The sequence below is a fragment of the Harpia harpyja genome, chromosome 9 (genome assembly GCF_026419915.1).
Source record: "Harpia harpyja isolate bHarHar1 chromosome 9, bHarHar1 primary haplotype, whole genome shotgun sequence".
NCBI lineage: Eukaryota > Metazoa > Chordata > Aves > Accipitriformes > Accipitridae > Harpia > Harpia harpyja.
The window spans coordinates 42,986,371-43,006,448 of NC_068948.1; the positions used below are offsets into that span (position 1 = coordinate 42,986,371).

Consider the following 20,078-nt stretch of genomic DNA (forward strand, 5'->3'; position numbering starts at 1 on the left):
TATAAATCTTTGCATGCTGTAGGTAACGGTGTGCACGATAGGTGGAGCAATCCACCGTGCACCCAGTGTTGCAATAAAGAATGCCTGCTCTCTAAAACTCCAAAACTGAGTCTTAGAGAGTTTCTTTGACCAGGTTTTTCGGTAACAACAGAGATTCTAGAGGCATTTTAATTAACCCTTAAAACAACATTCAAAGAGCTTGAGCCTATCTGCTGATCCCTTTCCCATTATTTTAGGGATGACAGCTGCAGGTTCACTGGAAAAACATTTGTCAGGTTTCTTACGAGAAAAGTAGGGGTGGAGTGCAAAAGGGCAGAGCTAATAAATAATATTTTAGGAGAAGCCTCATAAAATGCCTTCTTTTAACGCTTGTTTGCTCCCTATTTAGGTCTGTTATTCTCAGAGTTACTGACCAAATTATGAGGGTGGTTACCACAGTGTTTAGATGTTTTGGATTTGGGAAAAGAAACCTTCTAACAAAGTTAGTCATCCACATTCACAGAGAAATATGAAACAGCACAAGCAATACTAGAATGAGAGGGTACATAGTCGTAAAACTTTTAAAGGCAGAACATGACACTTTTATTAGCAAAGAAGCTGGCTGTGGAAAGAAAAATACAAGGAAGGTTTTTGGTTTTGTTTTTTGCTATTTTTCCCCCAACTACAATAAAAAACATCAACCATGCCAGCAAAATCCCTGCCATTACCCCTCAAGGCCAAGCTGTGCTCCCTCAGGAAGGCTGAAGGCACCAGGCTTTGTGCCATTAGCACACAACTGACTAATGAGATGAGAGTTTGAGAAATGGTCCATAGCTCTAAGCACCCTTGATGAGAACAGTAACAGGACCCAGGCAGACGAGGATGAAGACTGGTCTTCTGAGTCACAAAATTCCTTCCCACAGTGCACTGCCAGGTAGGATTATATTTTCTGTCAAACTCCTGCAGAAGAAACCACCAGGAACTTAGTATTACTATTCAAGTGCTGTCCTTGGAGAGTGGAAGAAAGGACTTAAACAGAAGGAATTGTGAAAGAGAAGGGGAAGAACCAAAAATGTGCATATAAGGGGTACAGAAAGGAACATAAGGACACCAGTCTGCAGAGAAAGTCCAACTCGATTATCTAGTGTCCACAGAACTGGCTTCTCTAGAACTACTTACCCACCAACATTTTTGCTTGATTTTTGAAGTCCATATAGCATTCAGTAGGAAGACATTATGAGCAAACACTTATCCTTTTTATATGAGCTGCAATATCATGCTCGACATTGCGTTCCTCCAGAGACTGAATGACACACTCCACAGCATCTTGTTGCATCTCTTTGGGCATGTCCACATTCTTGACCACGGCTGTCTGACCACCCAGGGATGTCTGTATCAAACAGTGAAAAGAATTCGAAAGTGCAGGAGCAGCTGCCTGCCAGGATCCCCCTGCCAAGCAGTCGCACAGGTACCGTCCTTCCCAAGGAGCTCTCGGGGCCGGCGCGGTGCCCACAGCCGGGGCCCTGCAGCGTCTTCGCCGGGGGCGTCGGGGCACAGGCACAGCCCGCGCTCGGAGCCGCACGAACGAACGCTGGCTGCTCCGGCCCGGAGCGACACAAGCCCCGCCGCCGCCGCCGCCGCCCTCCCAGCCCCTCCCCAGCTCGGCAGCCCCGGGAGAGGGCGCAGCCGCTCCGGCGCCCGGCCCCGCCGGCCTCCCCGTCCCGAGGTAGGCAGACGAAGCCCGGCACCCCCCGCCAACGGCTCGGAGCCCCGCGCGGCCACAGGGAGGCGGCCGCTCTTCCAGGGCATGGGGGAGCCGCCGGGACACGCACCGCACCGCTGTCGGCGGCGCTGGCTGCCCGGCCTCAGCCTTCCCGGTACCTGGGTGGGACCCGGCCCCTCCCGGGAGCCGCGCTGTCCCAAGGCCGCCTCACGGGGTCCCCCCCGCCCCTCACAAAGCTCCCCTCACGCGCCCGGCGACGCCTCCGCCCCTCACCGTTTCGCAGGCGCCGCGGGACCGGGCGGACACGGAAGCAGCTCCCCTCCCGCTCCGCCGCTGCGTCGGTTTAACGGACCCGCGCGCGCCGCGGCCACCTCAGAGCGCCCCAACCCCGCCCCCTCCGCACCGCCCGCCAGCCATTGGTCACCGCTACTGCCCGCCCCGGGCGCTCATTGGCCAGCACCGGGCCCCGCTTGGGGGTGGTGTTCCCTTTCAGACCAGCGTGCCTCCCGCCTGCAGCCGTCGAGGGGACGGCGCGCTGGCTGAGCCGCCCCCCCCCGCCCGCGGTGAGCGAGCGGGGACACCGCGGGAGAGCGGCTGCAGCCCGAACGCGTTCTGAAACTGTTGTAATACTGAGGACGCTGCAAGTGAGGAGGAAGGAGCCTCGGCTAAAAGCCCCCCCCGGTGCTCTCTGGCAGATGGATTTACTGTAAAACCAGATTTACTGGCCAAGCACTCCCCCTTATCTCCCACCGCACAAATTGCTGCGAGTGGGAAGCGGCTGCTGAGCCTCTTCTCGATAAGGAAGCTGCTCTCAGCAGGGACTCTGGTTACTGAAAACACATTGAGCTTACCTTCAAGGCTCCACACACCTACCAGCGCAGTGCTAGCCATCGGACAAACGGACTGCCTTTGACCCAGGCCAAGGGCTTGCGGTAACTCCTTTCATTACCTACTCCCCTAACCACAGGGCTCTTCTGTGCGGCTCTGGGTTACCGACTTACTCGCATGTTTAGCTCAGCATTCAGATACTCTGGATTCGGGAAGAGGTTTCTTTGAAAGGTGGTTGTTCACAGGGAAATGAGGAGGAGGACAAGCAACGTTAGGGAAAAAGAGAAAACAGCCGTAAAGCTCTTAAAGATGGAATACACATACCATTTTTATTAGCAAAGAAGCCGACTTTGGAAAGAAAACAAATACAAGGCTTCCCCCCCCCCCCCCCACCACAACAAAAACACCAGCCACTCCAGAAAAATCCCTGACGTTACCCCTGAAGACCAAGGTCTGCCTCCTCAAGAAGGCTGAAGGCACTAAGCTGCTGCCGTTAAGTGTGCAGTCCTGTAAGTGTGAGCAACTTTGAACTACGATCCATAGCTCTAACCAGCTTTAAACAGAAGAATATTTCCTCCAAGCACGAGGAAGAAGGTGAAGTGCTTGGTCTCATGATACACATAGCTGCCAAATTTCCTTCCTACAATGCAGTACCAAGTGGGACTATATTTCTTCTCAAACTCCTGCAGAAGAGATCACTACGAACTTAGTATTACCACAGTTCTCACCCAAAAGTTGACTACAGATTTTTTTTGTCATTAATGTGTCTCTTCTTAACAAGTACCACTTTTTGAAAAGACAATTAAGCAGCAGGATATGCTTTTAAGGACTGTGGTACTTACCTCTTATACCTCACCTGCTGCTTAGACACCAAAAAAAAAGCCCACAGCATTTCCTAGCTGAGCAGGAATAAGCCCAGGGACTGCAATTCCCCCCCTAAAGTCATACCATGTTCTCAAACTATACCACTGAACTATCCATATTCTTCCATCATACTTGGAAGCCTACCACATGTTTCAAAAAACAAAATATACAGCTCTACTAAAAGCAGAACATTCCAGTCAGTCATTATAAATTGTTATATCCAAATAGCTCTCAAATAAGGGAACTTTCCATGAAAACATGCAAGCATTTCTTATCAGTTATTACAGCCCTGGATAAATTGTCTCCTCACCACAATTTCTCAGGTTCCAATCGGGAGCCTCCAGGAAAATACAACGAGCTCAAACCCTCTGCTCTCCAATAGCATAGAATGTTCTTACAAATGGAAAAAATAAACCTGCTTATATCTCTGTTAGGGTGACAGGAAAGGAAGACCTCCCCAACAGAAGCAATTGTACCATTTAGTTAAATGACTTTTCAAACAGGTCTCCCACTCAGATTCGTATAATATTTATCCTCCACTGGCACCCTTAGATTTCTTTATTCTCCTGAGATGGCAAAGCATCAGAACTAGATCTTTTGCGCATCTGTTATTCTTCTTCATGCACAGATAAAAGCAGGTATTCTGTGGACACCAGATAAACAGCGATCCAAGACATGGGATTTTAGCATGGTTCAGCACATAAAAGGAGGATGTGAATATAGAAGATGTGCAGAAAATTACTTTTCCCTGCAAATTTTGAACCAGCTAGCCAGAGTTTCAGAACTATTACAGAACTATGAACAGAACCTTAAGACTAATTTGAACACAACTTAAGTCAGGGACTAGGTAAAAAAAGTCATTGCCCCCGAGGAAAGTTACAGCAGGCTTCAAAGGGCTGTATTTTCTACCAGCTAATCAGTCATGGTGGTAAAAGCCAGCAGATGCTCTCCTATTCCACTACACAATGGCATAGTGAAAAAACAATTAAAAATAGAAGGTCTTGCAAAACAAAAAGTAGGAAAGGTACATGTAAGGTGTGGGAAAAGGAACACAGGGACACCAGACCACAGGAAAAGTCTAACGTATCTTGTGTCCACAGAACTTGGTTTCCCCAAAAGTGTAGCAAAATCCACCCTGCTTGACTTCTGGTGTGGATAGCATTCAACAAAAGGATATTACAATCAAACATTTACACTCTTCATAAGGGCAACAGTTTCTCTTTCAACGTTATATTCCCCTATGGCCAAAATGGCACACTCCACAGAGCCTTGCTGCATCTCTTCAGACATGTCCGCATTCTTGATCACTGCCTTTCGATCACTCATGATTGCCTGTTCCGAGCAAAGAGGACAACTCGAAGTTGCAGGAGCAGCTGCCTGCCAGGATCCCCCTGCCAAGCAGTCGCACAGGTACCGTCCTTCCCAAGGAGCTCTGGGGGCCGGCGCGGTGCCCACAGCCGGGGCCCTGCAGCGTCTTCGCCGGGGGCGTCGGGGCACAGGCACAGCCCGCGCTCGGAGCCGCACGAACGAACGCTGGCTGCTCCGGCCCGGAGCGACACAAGCCCCGCCGCCGCCGCCCTCCCAGCCCCTCCCCAGCTCGGCAGCCCCGGGAGAGGGCGCAGCCGCTCCGGCGCCCGGCCCCGCCGGCCTCCCCGTCCCTCACCCCTTGGCGGGCGCCGCGGGACCGGCCCTGTGTGGAGCGGAGCGGGCGCGCGCTCCCCCTCGGCGGCGGTTTAACCGACCCGCGCGCGCCGCGGCCGCCTCAGAGCGCCCCCAGCCCCGGCCGGGCGGGCTGACGGGAGAACCCGCCGCCGGCCGCTCCTCCCGCCCCGGCTCTCACCGCCTTCGGGCTCACACTCCCCCGCGGCGGGCGCGACCGAGGCGGATCGCAGCTGCTGTCCTTCGCTGCCGGGCGCACCGGAGCTGCAGGGGCGGCTCTTGTCCATGGCGGAGGTCACGCGGGCCCGCCGCTGCAGCACGAACGATGTGCCGCCGGACGAGGGCTGTCCCGTAATGGCGACGAGTCACCCACAGCAGTGGCCGGCACCCGGATGGAGCCGTTTTCGGGCGGACCCGCGGGGCACGCCGGGAGCTGTAGTGCCCCGGGACGCCGCGGGAACCCCACGGGTCCTCAGCCACCGCCCCCGGCACCGGCCCGCTCCCGGCCGCCCCTCCCGACTCCGGCACCGAGCCCCGGCCGGGTGGCAGCAAGGCCTCGGGCAGCCCGCGGCCTTCCCGGGCCAGCCCCGCACAGGGCTGCTGGACTGACCAGCAGCCTCGCCCGGGCCCACTCACTCACCGCCGCCACCCGAAATTACAAGCTGGTGGCTCGGGGAGATCTTGTCCTTTATTTTCCAAAGCGGTTTTGCAAGAGGCAGCAGCAGAAAAAGAAACAGCTCAGACTTTGGGGCAGTACATCCGGCAAAACAAGAGGGGGGGGGGAAAAAAAAGTCATCAAAAAACAAATCAGAAGAATAAGGGAGGTTTGGAACAGAAAGAACTAAACACTGTCAGTATTTACATAGCACAAACAGTAATTGGGCAATACTGTAGATGGCTATAAAACTCTCAAAGGCAAAACTGCTCCAAAAGCTCTACTAGCAAAGCAGCAGCCTTCTAAAAAAAAAAAAATAAATACAAGGAAGACTCTCGATATTTTTCCTTTATATATCCACCATGTAACATCATCATCTGCTATAGCATAATCCCTGCCATTGCCCTTCAAGATCAAGGTCTACGTCCTCAGGAAGGCTGCAGTAACTAGTCAGAGGAGTCAGCACACAGTCCTGTAACCGGATGCAAGTTTCAGTAACAGTCTGTTGTTCTAACCAGACTTGAAAAGAAGAATAGCGACTTGGCCGAGGTAGAAGTAGATGAAGTGCTTGGTCTCATGGGTCACGTAGCTGCCAAAGTTCCTTCCCACAATGCAGTGCCAAGTGGGATTGTATTTCTTGTCAAACTCCTGCAAAACAGATCACTAGAAATTAAGAACTCTTCTAAACAGGTATTCACTTTCTGAGCAAGGCAATTAGAGGAAGAGCAGATGCTCTTAAGCACTAGGGTTATCTTATTTACATCTTATTGTTCACCTGCTGCTTAGTCAGACAAAAAAAAATAAGCACAAAAAAAAAAGCCACAGTGCTTCCCATGTGAGCAGCATTAAGTTTATAACATTCATTTTGTTCAGGGAAAGCAGTCTTTCTCCCCCCATAATTCATACCATGATCTGAAACTGTAGCCTCAAGTAAAAGCTTCACCACTCGTTCTATACCCACAGAGATTAAGCCATAATTTAGACTTTATTGTTCATGAAATTTCTCTGCCACATGCTCTGTAACACCAGTACTATAAACAAATCTAAGAATTTGTTTTACATGTTTTGAACAAGTCCTCTACAAATTCCCAGTAGCTGCTACAAAGAATACCTGAAAAATATTAGACTAAACACTCTTTTCCATTGTCATAGATACTTCCCACATCTGGGGGGGGGGGGGGAACCCTTCTGTATTGTGGGCATAGCAAACCAGTATTTCTCTAGTGGAAGCAATCATTCTGCTTAGTTGAATTACTTTTTAAACAGCTCTTCCACTCAGATCAGTTTAACTTCCATTGACGCTCTTCGATTTCTCCATTCTCCTGAGTTGACAAAGCAGGAAATATAATCAGAACTAGATCTTTCCCATGTTCAGTATTGTTAATCCTACATAAAGAACAACAGAAACATTGCAAACAACAGATTATCAGGGCCACCAGGATTTTTTGAGGTTTTTTTTTTTCATTTTTGCTTCATTACTACATAAGGAGAGGTGTCGTTACAGTAGACTTGTAGAAAACTACCTTTCCTTGCAATTTTTGACCCAGTTGGACAGAACTGTGAAGAGATCCTTAAGATTAAGTTCAATAAAATTGAAACCAAGGACTATGTAAAACAGGGTTTCTCTCAGAGGGAAACTGTAGGAGAGCTCAATAGAGGCCCTGTGTTTTATACCAGCTCATCAGTCACAGGGACAGTCAGCTGCCACTCTCTGTTCACCTGGACAATGGGACAGTGGCAGGAGAGGCTTAAGTAGAAGGTACTGCAAGAGAAAAGCAGGAGGACCTGGAAAAGTCCATGCAAAGGGTGGGGAGAGGAACATAAGGACACCAGCCAACACAGAAAGTCCAACTCGATTATCTAGTGTCTCTGGAACTTGTTGCTCTAGAGCTACTTGCCTAGCAGCATTCTCCCTGCTTGACTTTTCATGTGCACAGAGATTTCATGAGGACATTACAAGCAAACATTTACCTTCTTTATGTGAGCAGCAATGTCCTTCTCGATGTTGTACTTCTCTAAGGCCTGAGTAGCACACTCCACAGCGTCTTGCTGCATCTCTTCAGACATGTCCGCATTCTTGATCACTGCCTTTCGATCACTCATGATTGCCTGTTCTGAGCAAAGAAGAGGACAACTCGAAGTTGCAGGAGCAGCTGCCTGCCAGGATCCCCCTGCCAAGCATTCACATAGGTACCGTCCTTCCCAAGGAGCTCTCGGGGCCGGCGCGGTGCCCACAGCCGGGGCCCTGCAGCGTCTTCGCCGGGGGCGTCGGGGCACAGGCACAGCCCGCGCTCGGAGCCGCACGAACGAACGCTGGCTGCTCCGGCCCGGAGCGACACAAGCCCCGCCGCCGCCGCCCTCCCAGCCCCTCCCCAGCTCGGCAGCCCCGGGAGAGGGCGCAGCCGCTCCGGCGCCCGGCCCCGCCGGCCTCCCCGTCCCGAGGTAGGCGGACGAAGCCCGGCACTCCCCGCCATAGGGCTCGGAGCCCCGCGCGGCCACAGGGAAGGCTCCCGCCCGCAGCTCCCAGGGAGGCGGCCGCTCTTCCAGGGTACGGAGCAGCTGCCAGGGTGCCCGGGCACCGGCTGCCCAGGCTCAGCCTTCCCAGTGCCCCGGTCGGACCCAACCCCTCTTGGGAGCTGCCCCACCGCAGCGCTCAAGGCCCTCACGCCGCTCTCCTCACCGTTCGGCGGGTGCCACAGGAGCGGCCCTACGTGACACGGAGCGGGCGAGGCACAAAGGAACGCGGACACGCAACTCGCTCCGCCGGCGCGCCGGTTTAACCGACCCGCGCCCGCCGCCGTCGCCTCCAAGCGCCCCCAGCCCCGCCCCCTCCCTACTGGCCACCAGCCATTGGTCACCGCCACCACCCCCCCGAGCGCTCATTGGCCAGCATCCGGAGCTCTCGTAGCACTTTACCGCAGCAGTTTCTTTCAGACCGGCATGCCTCGCGCCTGCACCCGTTCCCATAGCGACGGGCGGCCGCGCAGGTGCCGGTGGAACCCGGACTCGGCGGCAGCGAGGCCTCTGAGGCGGCCCCGGATCCCCCAGAGCCTCCCCCGGGGCACGGCGTGTCCGCAGCATTCTGCTTGCGGGTATGCTTGGGCTGGTTCCTCTGCTCGGCCTTTCCCTTTCTTTCCTCACGGCTGAGCTGCCTGAACGTGGCTGGTTGCTGCTGCATGTACAGCAGCCTGTGACTACAGTGTGAGAGAGGCTTTCCCGGTCGCTTTTCTGGTAGCTAAAGATCATCTCTCCCTATAGCTGAAGCAGACAAAAAATAACCCCAAATAAAACCAGAAACATATGTGATGCTTTGCAAGGCATCCTGCAGCAAAGAACATAGAGGGGGGAAAAAAAATTTTATGTTTTGCTTAATTCTGCGGGTAAGATATAGGAAAATCACGGTAGGGTCTGACGATGGCGCTAATACATCTCAACATGCAAAGAAGATCTTGGCAAGGGAGGGCAACTCGTACTGGGGCAGTGCAGTCTCTGGTCTGATTTTTTAAGTGTGATGTAATCTTTCCTGAGAAAGGGTTAAGTAATTTCTTTTTATCTACAAAGCTGACAATTTCTGAATGATTCAAAATAACGTGACAAGCGGGGCAGCTTTTGCAACAGAACAGCAGAAAAGGTGCCTAATTTGTACTCATATTCCTAACAGGCAATGTTTCAGTCCTCCCCTCAGTTCATCAGAACCTACAAACCAACCCTCCTCCCTACTCCCCGTGAGGTTTTACTTTAGCCAGGAAACTGCAAAATTAAAAATCCAAAGAGGTTAGAGAAATTTATTTGCAAAATTACTCAAATATGCTGCGTGGGGCGTGTCGGGTTTTTTCCCTGTCACGTCTATTCTACCAGGACAGATTCAGCTGCGCACACAAGCAGCCAGTAGCACCGGGATGTTTGGCGGCTGTTTCAGGCCAGAACTTACTGGCCAGAACAGTCCCCCTCAGGCTATGGAGAAGCCGGTACACCCTCGGTATAAATACCGCCTATGGGGCGCAGAACCTGAGTACGGAGCCCGGCCTCAGCCCGCCCCGGCCGGGCCGTTCCCGTCCCGGCGGGCCGCCTCCCGCCCCCGCGGGGCCGGCCGTGGCCGCGCCTTCCGCCGGTATTGCGGAGGTCGTGCCCTTACAAAATGGCGGCGGCGGCGGGGCTCTGCCCGTGCCGGGCGCTGCTCGCCCGCCGCGGCGGGGCTCTGCGGGCTCTCTGCGGCTCCGTGCGGGGCCTCGCCGCGGGGCCGGAGACGCACTTCGGCTTCCAGACCGTGACGGAGGCGGAGAGGAGGGAGAAAAGTGAGGGCGGTGGCGGCGGCGTGGTCTGCTGGGGAGCCGGGCGGAGCCCCGGGGGAGGGCGGGCTGGAACCTAACGGGGCAGCCGGCGCGCATCGGCTGTGGGGGTGAGGGGGTGCTGGGGATGTGTTTGGAGCTGGGCCGTTGGTTTGAGACGTTACTGGGCGTCTCGGTGAATAGTATCAGTGTTATGCCTGCTTGATTCTTTCTCTCGGCTCCGGAAGGGTTACGGGAAGAGGCTGTGTTTCTCCAAAGAGACGTTTGTCAGGCGACAGGCTCAGTAGGATGCGATCAGTTTTTCGAGTTTTCAGGTGGCTTTTCAGTTCCATGTCATGACAGACCTCTATGAGGCAATAAGAGACACATTTTACTTCCACAGGAGCATTTTTAAGTAAATTGCATCTCATTCTTGTGTCTTTTCTTTGCAGTTTATCACGTCTTTGAAAGTGTGGCCAAGAAATATGATGTAATGAATGATTCAATGACTTTAGGCATTCATCGAGTGTGGAAGGATATCCTCTTGCATAAGATGAACCCTTCTCCTGGAACACTTCTTCTTGATGTTGCTGGAGGAACAGGTAAATAATTTTGGTGAGTTCCACATGACAATGCCACAGTTTTTGAACTGTTTGAGTCTGCTCAGACTCAAGTTGCCTAGCTGCTTTTTTTTTTTTTTCCTTCCCTCAGTTCCCTGTCTTTAAAACTAGCAAAGCATCTACTTGATTTTCAAAGAGAAGGGTTGAGAGCTAACTTCTTTGCATTTTGAAATATCTTGCTCTAAGGCTCTGAAAGTTGTTATAGTACTGCCCTGATATGTTATGGAAAACTGTTTCCATTTGTAGGAAGTCATAGACTGTGTGTTTTTAATATGTTCCCTTTATATATTTTTAGATACATATACGCACACACATTCCCTCTGTCTCTCTATACTGTGTGTGGGTTTTATATTTATAGCCTTATGTTCCAATTTCCTGGCGTCAGAAAACATTCCAAAACATGTATGTATCTTTTAAAACATGCAGGTGACATAGCCTTTCGATTTATTAATTACGTTCGCTCTGCACGAGAACGCCAGCTCCAGCGGAAGCTTAAGCACCATCAGAATTTATCGTGGCAGGAAATTTCTGAGAGTTACCAGGAAGACAAATTTAAGTCGTTAGGGGATTCCCAAGTGGTGGTCTGTGACATTAACAAAGAAATGTTAAAAGTTGGGAAGCAGAAAGCACAGCATCTTGGCTACTCCGAAGGTAAGTCATGCATTGTACCATTTCAGTAGCATGCCTGATAGCAAGAATTTGACTTATGATAGTCATCAGGTAATCACCACTTCAGGATTACAATATATGTTATATAGCCGTGGTCTATACTATAGTTGTGCTTGCATATTTGCCAGTGTTGAGTTACTTTTTCAGTGAGCATATATGTAGTATGTTGTTCAGATGTACAGTGATCCTCTTGAATAATATTTGAACTTTCAGAAATATATATGTGGCAATGTCCATGAGGTCTGATACCCAGCTATCCATCAAAATTGGTCAAATAATCTAAACCTGCTGTTTCTATCTGTGCAAATGAATCTGATTTTACTAAGGCAGATCATGCAAAAGAGCTCAGCCCTAGAATGATTACACTGAAGATCTTATAATGCGTATTTTAAGAATCAAGGCAGTAAATAAAAAATACAAGAACTAAAGTATATTGTGAACCTATGAAACTTTCCACAGTTAGAGCATATGCTGATAGTACTCAGAGAAACTGAATTATATTAAATGTTAGTTTGCAGGTCAATGGATTAATTCACTGATATCTAGAATTTGTTGGGGTCTACGCCAATCCTGATTGAAAAGCCTGATTTTAAGAAGTAAGACATAGAGAAAGAAGTCCTGCTTGTGGCTCAGCGTCTGTGTGATAGTTGTTTATCCTCTCTTTATAGATATTTGGCAAATATTTTAGCAATGTAAAGTATACCAGAAAGTTCCCAAACTTTGTTTGCCTGGGTACCACCTTTAGGAATGCCCTGGGCAGCCTCTGTGTGTGTTACAAGATCTGCATGTCCTTTCACTGCATGCTGCTCCCACACCCCTGTTGGGACTCCCATCACAGCTGCAGCCAGTGAACCATCTAGCATATACCGCTCGCGGCCAGCTCCTGGCACTATGGGTGTGTGTATGTGTGAGAAGATGGGGCCTTGCAAGAATGGTCCTCCAAGCAGGTACAGGTGAATTTCCTGCCTACAAATTGTGTAGGCTGAAGGACGTACGGAACAGCTCAGTAGCACAAAGGGGCTGAAAGAGAAGCTGCTGGCATAGGTTCTTTCAGCTGCTCTTGCTCCCTGCTGGTGGGTTACCCCAATCCATTGCCTGCCTGCCTCTCCCTTTTCTTTAAAAAATGAACTGATTGTGAAAGCATTGGTTCTTCCAGCTCTGGCAGATTGCTTGCATCGTGCTTTTCTGAGCAGCTTGCCAGCCTGTCCAGAGCTGTTTCTACGCATCCTAGTTTAGGAACACCTGAACTGTATCAACATTGTAAGTATAAAAGCTTTGCAACTGTAGCTTAGGACCTGAAATAAAGCTTGATGCTGCCTGCCAGCTACTGTAAATAAAGCATTTTGTTTAATTGGCTGCACTTTTTAGGTATTCTTGTGACTTACCAAATTATCAAAATGAGTATTTATATTTTCTAATGTTCTTCCCTGTACATCATAGCTGTAGAAGCCCAGCTGTCTTATTGTTGCCTGGGTTGCTTTATGCCCCACTGTGCCACAATTCTGACTTCTTACTCTTTTTCACTCTCTTGTTCAGCATATATCCATTTAATATGTCCTACCTTCTGTTTGTTGTAGTAATCTCATTTCTGAGCTTGCTTATCTGTTGATTGTCTGAGGACTACTTTTTTTTTTTTTTTCCCATAAAATTGTAAGGGGCAGTTTTCTTTTACTGTGTTCCTATGTACACATTCACCAACAGTGGGGGCTGTGCATGCCGAAAAGAAACACGTGTTACACAGTTGCTGATTGTGCATTTTGGCTAGCCAGGAGTGGTAGGCTGCGCTGCACGTGCCCCAGTTCCTCTTGTTGGATGCTCACAGCCCCTTTTATATATCTACTTAAAAACTCCTGGCCTGTGATTTTACCAAAGTGTATTCTGAAGTGCAGTTTTTCTGTTGCTCAAAAGCTTTTGATGCTCACTTCTTAGGTGTCTTTTCAAACTGTCTACGTTTAAATAACACTAATAATTGCTGTTTTAATAATGTTATGTGCTGCTTTGCATACAATACTTTCTACAACTATGAATACATATATTTTGTAAAAATGAAATGTGAATGTCTCCTGGCAACAGCTGTTGTTTTCTGCTGTGTTTTGTCCTCCTCCATGTCACTTTCTAGCATACTGCTCTTTGAAACTGCTGATCTCTGTTGCAGAAGACTCCTGGGTTTTTCTGTTGGTTTTTTTGTTTTGCGTTTGAGTCACCAAAACCAGTGACTTTAAGAACTATTAATTCTAAATTGAGCAGTCTTATTTCTGGTACAAATAACCTGGACATCTGTGCGCCACAGATAGACATGGCCTTGATTCATCGGAGTTTTAGGAAGCAACACAGCTGCAACAGGATCACATACTGATAGTGCTGATGGAGGGAGTGTGGCTTTTCATATTCCTCAATCTATGGATGCTTTCCAGCAGAATGTTTTCAGTGTTTTCACCTTGTTGCATGGCAAGACTTTAATCATTGTTTATAGTTATTCTTTGAGCAGATTCTTTTTTTTGCAACTTTGCTACAAACAAATGGCAGCCAGTGTCTGGAAAGCCAGTTGCTTTCCACTATGATGCAAGATTTGGGTGAAATCTTTTTGGCAGACTAAGGCACTGTGAACACAACGTGTGTATATGCAGAAGAATGTTTTGGCTGATCTGTAACATTAACTACTTTGCTTGAAAGACAGCTGTATAGTACAGGGCCTTGAAAGCCTTCTGAGTATAGACCAAGGTGTCTTTCCTCCAACAAAAATGCAAAATTGAAATATTAGTTTAAAATATCACTTTATTAATAATAATTTCCTTCTGGAATAGAGAAGTTCTAGTCTTTCTGGAGCAGTCTGAGTTATATAAGGTCTGTTCAATACCGTATCCTTGGCTTTTACTACAGGTTTGTCCTGGGTGCTTGGGAATGCTGAAGAGTTGCCCTTTGATGATGATAAGTTTGATGTTTACACAATTGCCTTTGGAATCCGAAATGTAACTCGTATTGATTTGGTAAGTTGCTATAGTGTATCCTGATGTGGGGTCCTTACGATTCACCTAAGATTTTTTTATTCTAGCAGAAGAAACAAAGGAAGAATTCTTTTGGATAAAGGAACATCTTTATCTACTCCTGAAGCATTTTAAATAAGTGGCATGTAGTGTGCAACTTGTTTGAATGAAGAATGCAATTAAATTCCCCACCTTTGTCATAAACAGTTAGATTTATACTAGTTGCACCCAATCCTTCCAGCTTGGCAAGCCACACAATCTCTTCTGAAGGCAAAGAGGGCTGAATGCTGCAGTCATTCCCCACCTTCTCCTGACCTATGGTGTTACTGGATCTACACATGCACAGTGCAGTCAGTCTGTGTGTCTCAAATCTTCCTGAAGCACCTGATCTATATCCCACCCACAGTGGGTCCAGTGCTTCCTGCCCCATTCTGTTTGCCTGGCTGAGCCAGCAGAGCTCCCAAAGCAGAGAGTGGGAACCAGCTGGCTGCTGGCACCACTGCCATTGAACTAACCTGTTCAGCCCACTTCTGCTCAGTGTCTTTACACCGGTTGGTAGTAGAGTTTCCCATGAAGAATGAGTGTGATTTTAATTAGGGTAAGTAGTACCCTTTGTTCTGAACAGTATCTGTCTTTCCAGAATGACTAGCTGTCTTGGGGGTGAAGATAAGTTAGATCACCTGTCTAGCTGGACTAGTTGTCTGTGTTTTGGAGGAGTGTGTTACAACTTGGCAATGCTCCTTCTATGGAAGGTGTAGCATTTGAATCCAAACCACCTTGAACTGTATGCCTTTGAACATCTCTTAATGTGGATGGCTTTTCACGATGCTTCGCCTACACCCCTCTGAAGCACAGGCTTTTTGCCTTCATGGATACAGCAGTCTGGTAGAATAGCTCCCTGGAGACCTGCCACAAAACACAGACAAGCCTCCAGTTCTTTTATAGAGCTCCTGTCTGTGTATGTGTACTGTTTATATTTTATCCCTTTGGAACATGACAGTTGAAGCCAAGCAGATGTACAACCTGCAGAGGTTCTTGAATACAACTCTGCTGTGCTCTTGTATGAAAAAAACATACAGCTGTAAACAGAATTTTGTCTTGGTGGTTCTTCTTAAGTGTTTTATTTTGGATATAGGATGGAATTTTCAAAGTAGCGAAAGATTTTCTTCTTCCCTTTCCTTCCTCCCTGTTCTTATGCATTGCTTATCCAAAACCTAGTATAATTTCTTCTTTGATGCTTTGGGTGTGCCTCACAGTTGAGTAAATATTTTTTTTATTTCTTTAAAAAAAAAAAACAAAACCTATCATGCCCTCTTTTCATTTTCATTTTCCGCTTCTTGTAGCTGAGTCACCTTCTCCCTTTTGGGTTTGGTCTGTAATTACAAGAGCTCTGCTGGCAAGCATTCATCAACGAAGAGTAGGGAAAACCAAGAAAAATTGCAAACCTGACATCATAGTTTCAACATAAAGCCTGGTATAAATCTATTTATGTAACAGCAAGAGTGTTTGTGGTTTGGTTTTGTTGTGTGTTTGGGGTTTTTTTGTACTTGTTTTGGGATGCTTCTCCACAAGTAAATATTGGAGATTGCCAATCAGGATTCTCTTTACTCCCCTCAGCTCATCACTGAGTTGCCATCATATGGCATGATCATAGGCAGGTGCTGTTCTACAGCAACAAACTTATCTCATCTGCTTTGTCTCAGGCACTTCAGGAGGCCTATCGTGTGCTGAAACCAGGAGGAAGATTCCTCTGCCTTGAATTTAGTCACGTCAGCAACCCTCTTCTTTCCAGGTAGGAACAAGGTGACACTTCATGCAATGTCACAAGACTTTCTTATTTATACTCAGCCAGGATAAGAGATGGAGGCACTTTGAGGCCACCTCATTGTGCACTTATAAAAACAGATACAGACTCCATATAGCATAGTGGTACAGAGATCAACTTGTGTTGGAGAGGGTTGGTTTTAAACTTGTTTGTATTAATCTGCATTTGCTGTCTGTCTGTGCAGGCTCTATGATCTATACAGTTTCCAGGTTATCCCTGTTCTGGGTGAGGTTATTGCTGGTGACTGGAAGTCTTACCAGTATCTCGTGGAGAGCATCCGACGTTTCCCCCCTCAGGTAAGACAGTATTTCTCTGAATTCACTAACACACAACACGGTCCCAGTGTAATCTTGCAGGCAGCTGGCTTATAGGCCTTCAGGTTGTTATAATTATGGAACTATTATTTTTCAGGAGGAGTTGAAGGCAATGATAGAAGATGCAGGCTTTTTTAAAGTGGATTATCAGAATTTAAACTCGGGCATTGTTGCCATTCACTCAGGTTTCAAACTGTGAGTCTACTATGTAGCAAAACACAGGAAGTGTAATTTTCCTGAGGAATATGAAAGCTGTGGAATTTTAACACCATCAAGATTGAAGAGGAGTTTTAAGAACTTTGTGCAGTCAGACCCAGAAGAACATCAGCTGCCTTTTCTCCCCCAAGAAACTTGCAGATGGAGTGACTCCTGTGGTGTTTCTTACACTTGCATTTCCTTTCAAGTGCAGCATAAAGGACATGGCCAAAACTCAGCAATGCTAACAGATGAAGCAACTTCAGTTACCAGTGGTGTGGATACAGAAATAGACTGAGTAGCCTTTGAATAAGATGCCTCCTGTTTTTTTACTAAGCTTCAGGGAGGGTATCATACCAGTGAGAAGTAACTTGGCTTTATTACATTTTTATTAAGCTGTCATTATCTTTGTCATGTGGACTTTAAGGGACTTTTTTTCCTGTGATTCCTTTACATCTTTCAAAGGCAAATGGAAGGCTTGTGAAATAAAACAGCTCTGTGTCAACTTTTTTCACTTAAGTTAATATTTTAACCTTTATAAGAAGGTTTCCTTTCTAAGAAAGGAATTTTTTTTTTTAAGAATGACCACATACCTATATTCTGGGATGGATGTTTTCACCTCCATACAAAATCTTTTTGTCAAAGCTAGATGCATAACCTCTACGTAAAAATACTGTGCATTTCCTTCTGTTCTTTAAACAAAACTGTTGAAGAACAGATGCTTCTGTAGCAGGATACAGGGCTAGATTAAAAAAAAAAAAAACCTAGAGAAGGTAAATTACATTCTGAAGTGACAGGTGTGTAATGAACTAGTATGAAAATTTCTCTCTTCTGAAAATTGGGAGATGAAAAGACTATTGCTTTTAACTCACCAATTCACTTGAAATCAGAAAAGCAGCACCATGTATCTAAACTCCAGAATTTGCACTGGAGGTTGTGCATACTGAAAATATACTTACCAAGAACTGAAAAGCAGTCTCTCTTCTCTCTGGGAAACTATCTCCTGTTGTTCTCAGTCAGTAACTGATGATGTATTCATAGATCAGCCCAGGCTTCAGATGTGGATTTCAGGGAGGAAACAAAGGTGGGGATGTTCCTCCTTCATTCACAATGGAATAAAGAGGGTAATGTAAGCACTAAGAGGGCAGAAGGGTAAAGAAAACTCTTAAAGGATAAACTTGTTCCAACAGTTTTATTAGCAAAGCAGCTGTCTTTTGAAAGAAAATAAATACAAGGAAGACATTTTTGCCTTTTTTTTTATAGCCACAATGAAAATACCAGCTGCTACAGCAAAATCCCTGACTATTAACAATACAACAAAAGACCTGAAGATCAAGGTCCGTCTCCTCAGGAAGGCTGAAGGTAGGAGGCTGTTTGGAATTAGTGTGCAGTCCTATAACCAGGTGCAAGTTTCAGTAACAGTCTGTGGTTCTAACCAGACTTGAAAAGAAGAATAGCAACTTGGCCGAGGTAGAAGTAGATGAAGTGCTTGGTCTCATGAGTCACATAGCTGCCAAAGTTCCTTCCCACGATGCAGTGCCAAGTGGGATTGTATTTCTTGTCAAATTCCTACAGAAGAGAGAACTAGAAATTTAGCATTTTTGTGAGAACTGTACTAATATTGTCTAACAGGGTTTTTTTTTTGCAATATGTCACTTGTTAACAAGTATCACTTTTGGAAGAAGGCAATTAAGGAGCAACATATGCTCTTAAGTGCAAGGATCATCTGTCACTTTAACTCATCTGCTGCTTAGTCAGACCAAAAAAAAAAAAAAAAGTGCTTCCAAGCTGCACAGGAATAAGCTTCAGACATATGTTTGGGGAAGTAACTTTTCCCCAAAGTCACACCATGATCTCAAACTGTAATTTTAAGAACTTCACTGCTTGTTCTGAATCTCTACAGATTAAGCCATTGTTTTGACTTCATTGGCTGTTTTCAACAAGGATGTTGAAAGGACTCTTGATGAAAAATTCTCTGCCACATCCTTGGTACCAGGTCATGACACCTTGTTCTTCCTACACACTATAGTCAGGAGCCTGCTATGACTTTCAAATAAACTTATGTGTACGAATCTACTATGAGTAAAACCATGCAGTCAGTGGTTGTGTAGTGCAGTATTTAACAGCCGTCAGCCGAAGAGACTTTTTGTGAGAGCATGCAAGACTGTGTTCTGCTCAACCAAACCCTTCAACTACTTGCAGCTCCATTAGGCTCCCAGTAGGAGTCAGAGAGAAAATCTGACAAACTGGAAGCTATGAACCACCTGTTCTGCATTAGCATTAACAGTTTGTCTTACATGTGGTGGGGAAAAAGAAACAAAAGCAAAACCACTTATTACAAGGTCAGCAAACCCCCACTTCTCATATAGGCTCCATAGAGCCCCAGCTCATCAGTCACAGGGACAGTCAGCTGCCACTCTCTGTTCACCTGGACAATGGGACAGTGGCAGGAGAGGCTTAAGTAGAAGGTACTGCAAGAGAAAAGCAGGAGGACCTGGAAAAGTCCATGCAAAGGGTGGGGAGAGGAACATAAGGACACCAGCCAACACAGAAAGTCCAACTTGATTATCTAGTGTCTCTGGAACTTGTTGCTCTAGAGCTACTTGCCTAGCAGCATTCTCCCTGCTTGATTTTTCATGTGCACAGAGATTTCATGAGGACATTACAAGCAAACATTTACCTTCTTTATGTGAGCAGCAATGTCCTTCTCGATGTTGTACTTCTCTAAGGCCTGAGTAGCACACTCCACAGAGTCTTGCTGCATCTCTTCAGACATGTCCGCATTCTTGATCACTGCCTTTCGATCACTCATGATTGCCTGTTCTGAGCAAAGAAGAGGACAACTCGAAGCTGCAGGAGCAGCTGCCTGCCAGGATCCCCCTGCCAAGCAGTCGCACAGGTACCGTCCTTCCCAAGGAGCTCTCGGGGCCGGCGCGGTGCCCACAGCCGGGGCCCTGCAGCGTCTTCGCCGGGGGCGTCGGGGCACAGGCACAGCCCGCGCTCGGAGCCGCACGAACGAACGCTGGCTGCTCCGGCCCGGAGCGACACAAGCCCCGCCGCCGCCGCCCTCCCAGCCCCTCCCCAGCTCGGCAGCCCCGGGAGAGGGCGCAGCCGCTCCGGCGCCCGGCCCCGCCGCCCTCCCCGTCCCGAGGTAGGCGGACGAAGCCCGGCACCCCCCGCCAAGGGCTCGGAGCCCCGCGCGGCCACAGGGAAGGCTCCCGCCCGCAGCTCCCAGGGAGGCGGCCGCTCTTCCAGGGCCCAGGCACGGGGGAGCCGCCGGGACACGCACCGCACCGGGCGACGCGAGGTGCCCGGGCACCGGGACGGCTGAGGCACGGCCCCCGTCCCGGTCTCTCTCTCGGGAGTCGCCCTCGCCCCGCACCCCCGCCTCCCCCCTCACCGTTCGGCGGGCGCTGCGGGACCGGCGCTGTGCGGAGCGGCGCGGCGGTGCGGTCTGCCCACTGCGCGCCGCGGCCACCACCGGAGCGCCTCCAA

At 48.3% G+C, this 20,078-nt stretch overlaps 4 protein-coding genes across 6 annotated transcripts; 1 reads left to right on the forward strand and 3 right to left on the reverse strand.

Annotated features, from left to right (window-relative positions):
- Window positions 1–2,912: 2,912 nt before the first annotated feature.
- LOC128145469 (dynein light chain 1, cytoplasmic-like) lies at window positions 2,913–5,442 on the reverse strand. Its single transcript, XM_052795593.1, has 2 exons — window positions 4,589–5,442; window positions 2,913–3,213 (listed from the first exon to the last, which is right to left on the reverse strand). Exons 1-2 carry the CDS (start codon window positions 4,718–4,720, stop codon window positions 3,076–3,078), a joined length of 270 nt encoding a protein of 89 aa, XP_052651553.1. The 5' UTR covers window positions 4,721–5,442; the 3' UTR covers window positions 2,913–3,075.
- Window positions 5,443–5,723: 281 nt separating this feature from the next.
- LOC128145558 (dynein light chain 1, cytoplasmic-like) lies at window positions 5,724–8,536 on the reverse strand. Of its 2 annotated transcripts, none has more exons than XM_052795834.1 (3): window positions 8,389–8,536; window positions 7,680–7,822; window positions 5,724–6,356 (listed from the first exon to the last, which is right to left on the reverse strand). In XM_052795834.1, the coding sequence occupies exons 2-3, from the start codon at window positions 7,809–7,811 to the stop codon at window positions 6,219–6,221; spliced, it is 270 nt and encodes an 89-aa protein (XP_052651794.1). In that variant the 5' UTR covers window positions 7,812–7,822; window positions 8,389–8,536; the 3' UTR covers window positions 5,724–6,218. The 2 variants fall into 2 exon arrangements, with proteins under 2 accessions (XP_052651794.1, XP_052651793.1); XM_052795833.1 differs by having other exon boundaries at window positions 7,680–7,817; window positions 8,389–8,516.
- A 1,197-nt stretch (window positions 8,537–9,733) lies between these two features.
- Window positions 9,734–17,088, forward strand: COQ5 (coenzyme Q5, methyltransferase). The gene is made up of 7 exons (XM_052795832.1): window positions 9,734–10,003; window positions 10,429–10,578; window positions 11,023–11,247; window positions 14,146–14,252; window positions 15,953–16,041; window positions 16,259–16,370; window positions 16,486–17,088. Exons 1-7 carry the CDS (start codon window positions 9,847–9,849, stop codon window positions 16,585–16,587), a joined length of 942 nt encoding a protein of 313 aa, XP_052651792.1. The 5' UTR covers window positions 9,734–9,846; the 3' UTR covers window positions 16,588–17,088.
- A 668-nt stretch (window positions 17,089–17,756) lies between these two features.
- LOC128145559 (dynein light chain 1, cytoplasmic) lies at window positions 17,757–20,078 on the reverse strand. Of its 2 annotated transcripts, none has more exons than XM_052795835.1 (3): window positions 19,984–20,078; window positions 19,264–19,406; window positions 17,757–18,152 (listed from the first exon to the last, which is right to left on the reverse strand). In XM_052795835.1, exons 2-3 carry the CDS (start codon window positions 19,393–19,395, stop codon window positions 18,015–18,017), a joined length of 270 nt encoding a protein of 89 aa, XP_052651795.1. In that variant the 5' UTR covers window positions 19,396–19,406; window positions 19,984–20,078; the 3' UTR covers window positions 17,757–18,014. The 2 variants fall into 2 exon arrangements, with proteins under 2 accessions (XP_052651795.1, XP_052651796.1); XM_052795836.1 differs by having other exon boundaries at window positions 19,264–19,401; window positions 19,984–20,058.

Excerpts from the sequence above, each read along its gene's own strand:
- LOC128145469 (XM_052795593.1), bottom strand. The coding sequence starts at position 4,720 with ATGAGTGATCGAAAGGCAGTGATCAAGAATGCGGACATGTCTGAAGAG. Across the intron at positions 3,214-4,588 it reads CTGTTGCCCTTATGAAGAGT|GAGTTTGAGAAGAAATATAG; the intron begins GTAAATGTTTGA and ends TCTCTTCTGCAG.
- LOC128145558 (XM_052795834.1), bottom strand. The coding sequence starts at position 7,811 with ATGAGTGATCGAAAGGCAGTGATCAAGAATGCGGACATGTCTGAAGAG. Across the intron at positions 6,357-7,679 it reads TTGCTGCTCACATAAAGAAG|GAGTTTGACAAGAAATACAA; the intron begins GTAAATGTTTGC and ends TCTGTTTTGCAG.
- COQ5 (XM_052795832.1), top strand. The coding sequence starts at position 9,847 with ATGGCGGCGGCGGCGGGGCTCTGCCCGTGCCGGGCGCTGCTCGCCCGC. Across the intron at positions 11,248-14,145 it reads GCATCTTGGCTACTCCGAAG|GTTTGTCCTGGGTGCTTGGG; the intron begins GTAAGTCATGCA and ends CTTTTACTACAG. Across the intron at positions 16,042-16,258 it reads AGCAACCCTCTTCTTTCCAG|GCTCTATGATCTATACAGTT; the intron begins GTAGGAACAAGG and ends CTGTCTGTGCAG.
- LOC128145559 (XM_052795835.1), bottom strand. The coding sequence starts at position 19,395 with ATGAGTGATCGAAAGGCAGTGATCAAGAATGCGGACATGTCTGAAGAG. Across the intron at positions 18,153-19,263 it reads TTGCTGCTCACATAAAGAAG|GAATTTGACAAGAAATACAA; the intron begins GTAAATGTTTGC and ends TCTCTTCTGTAG.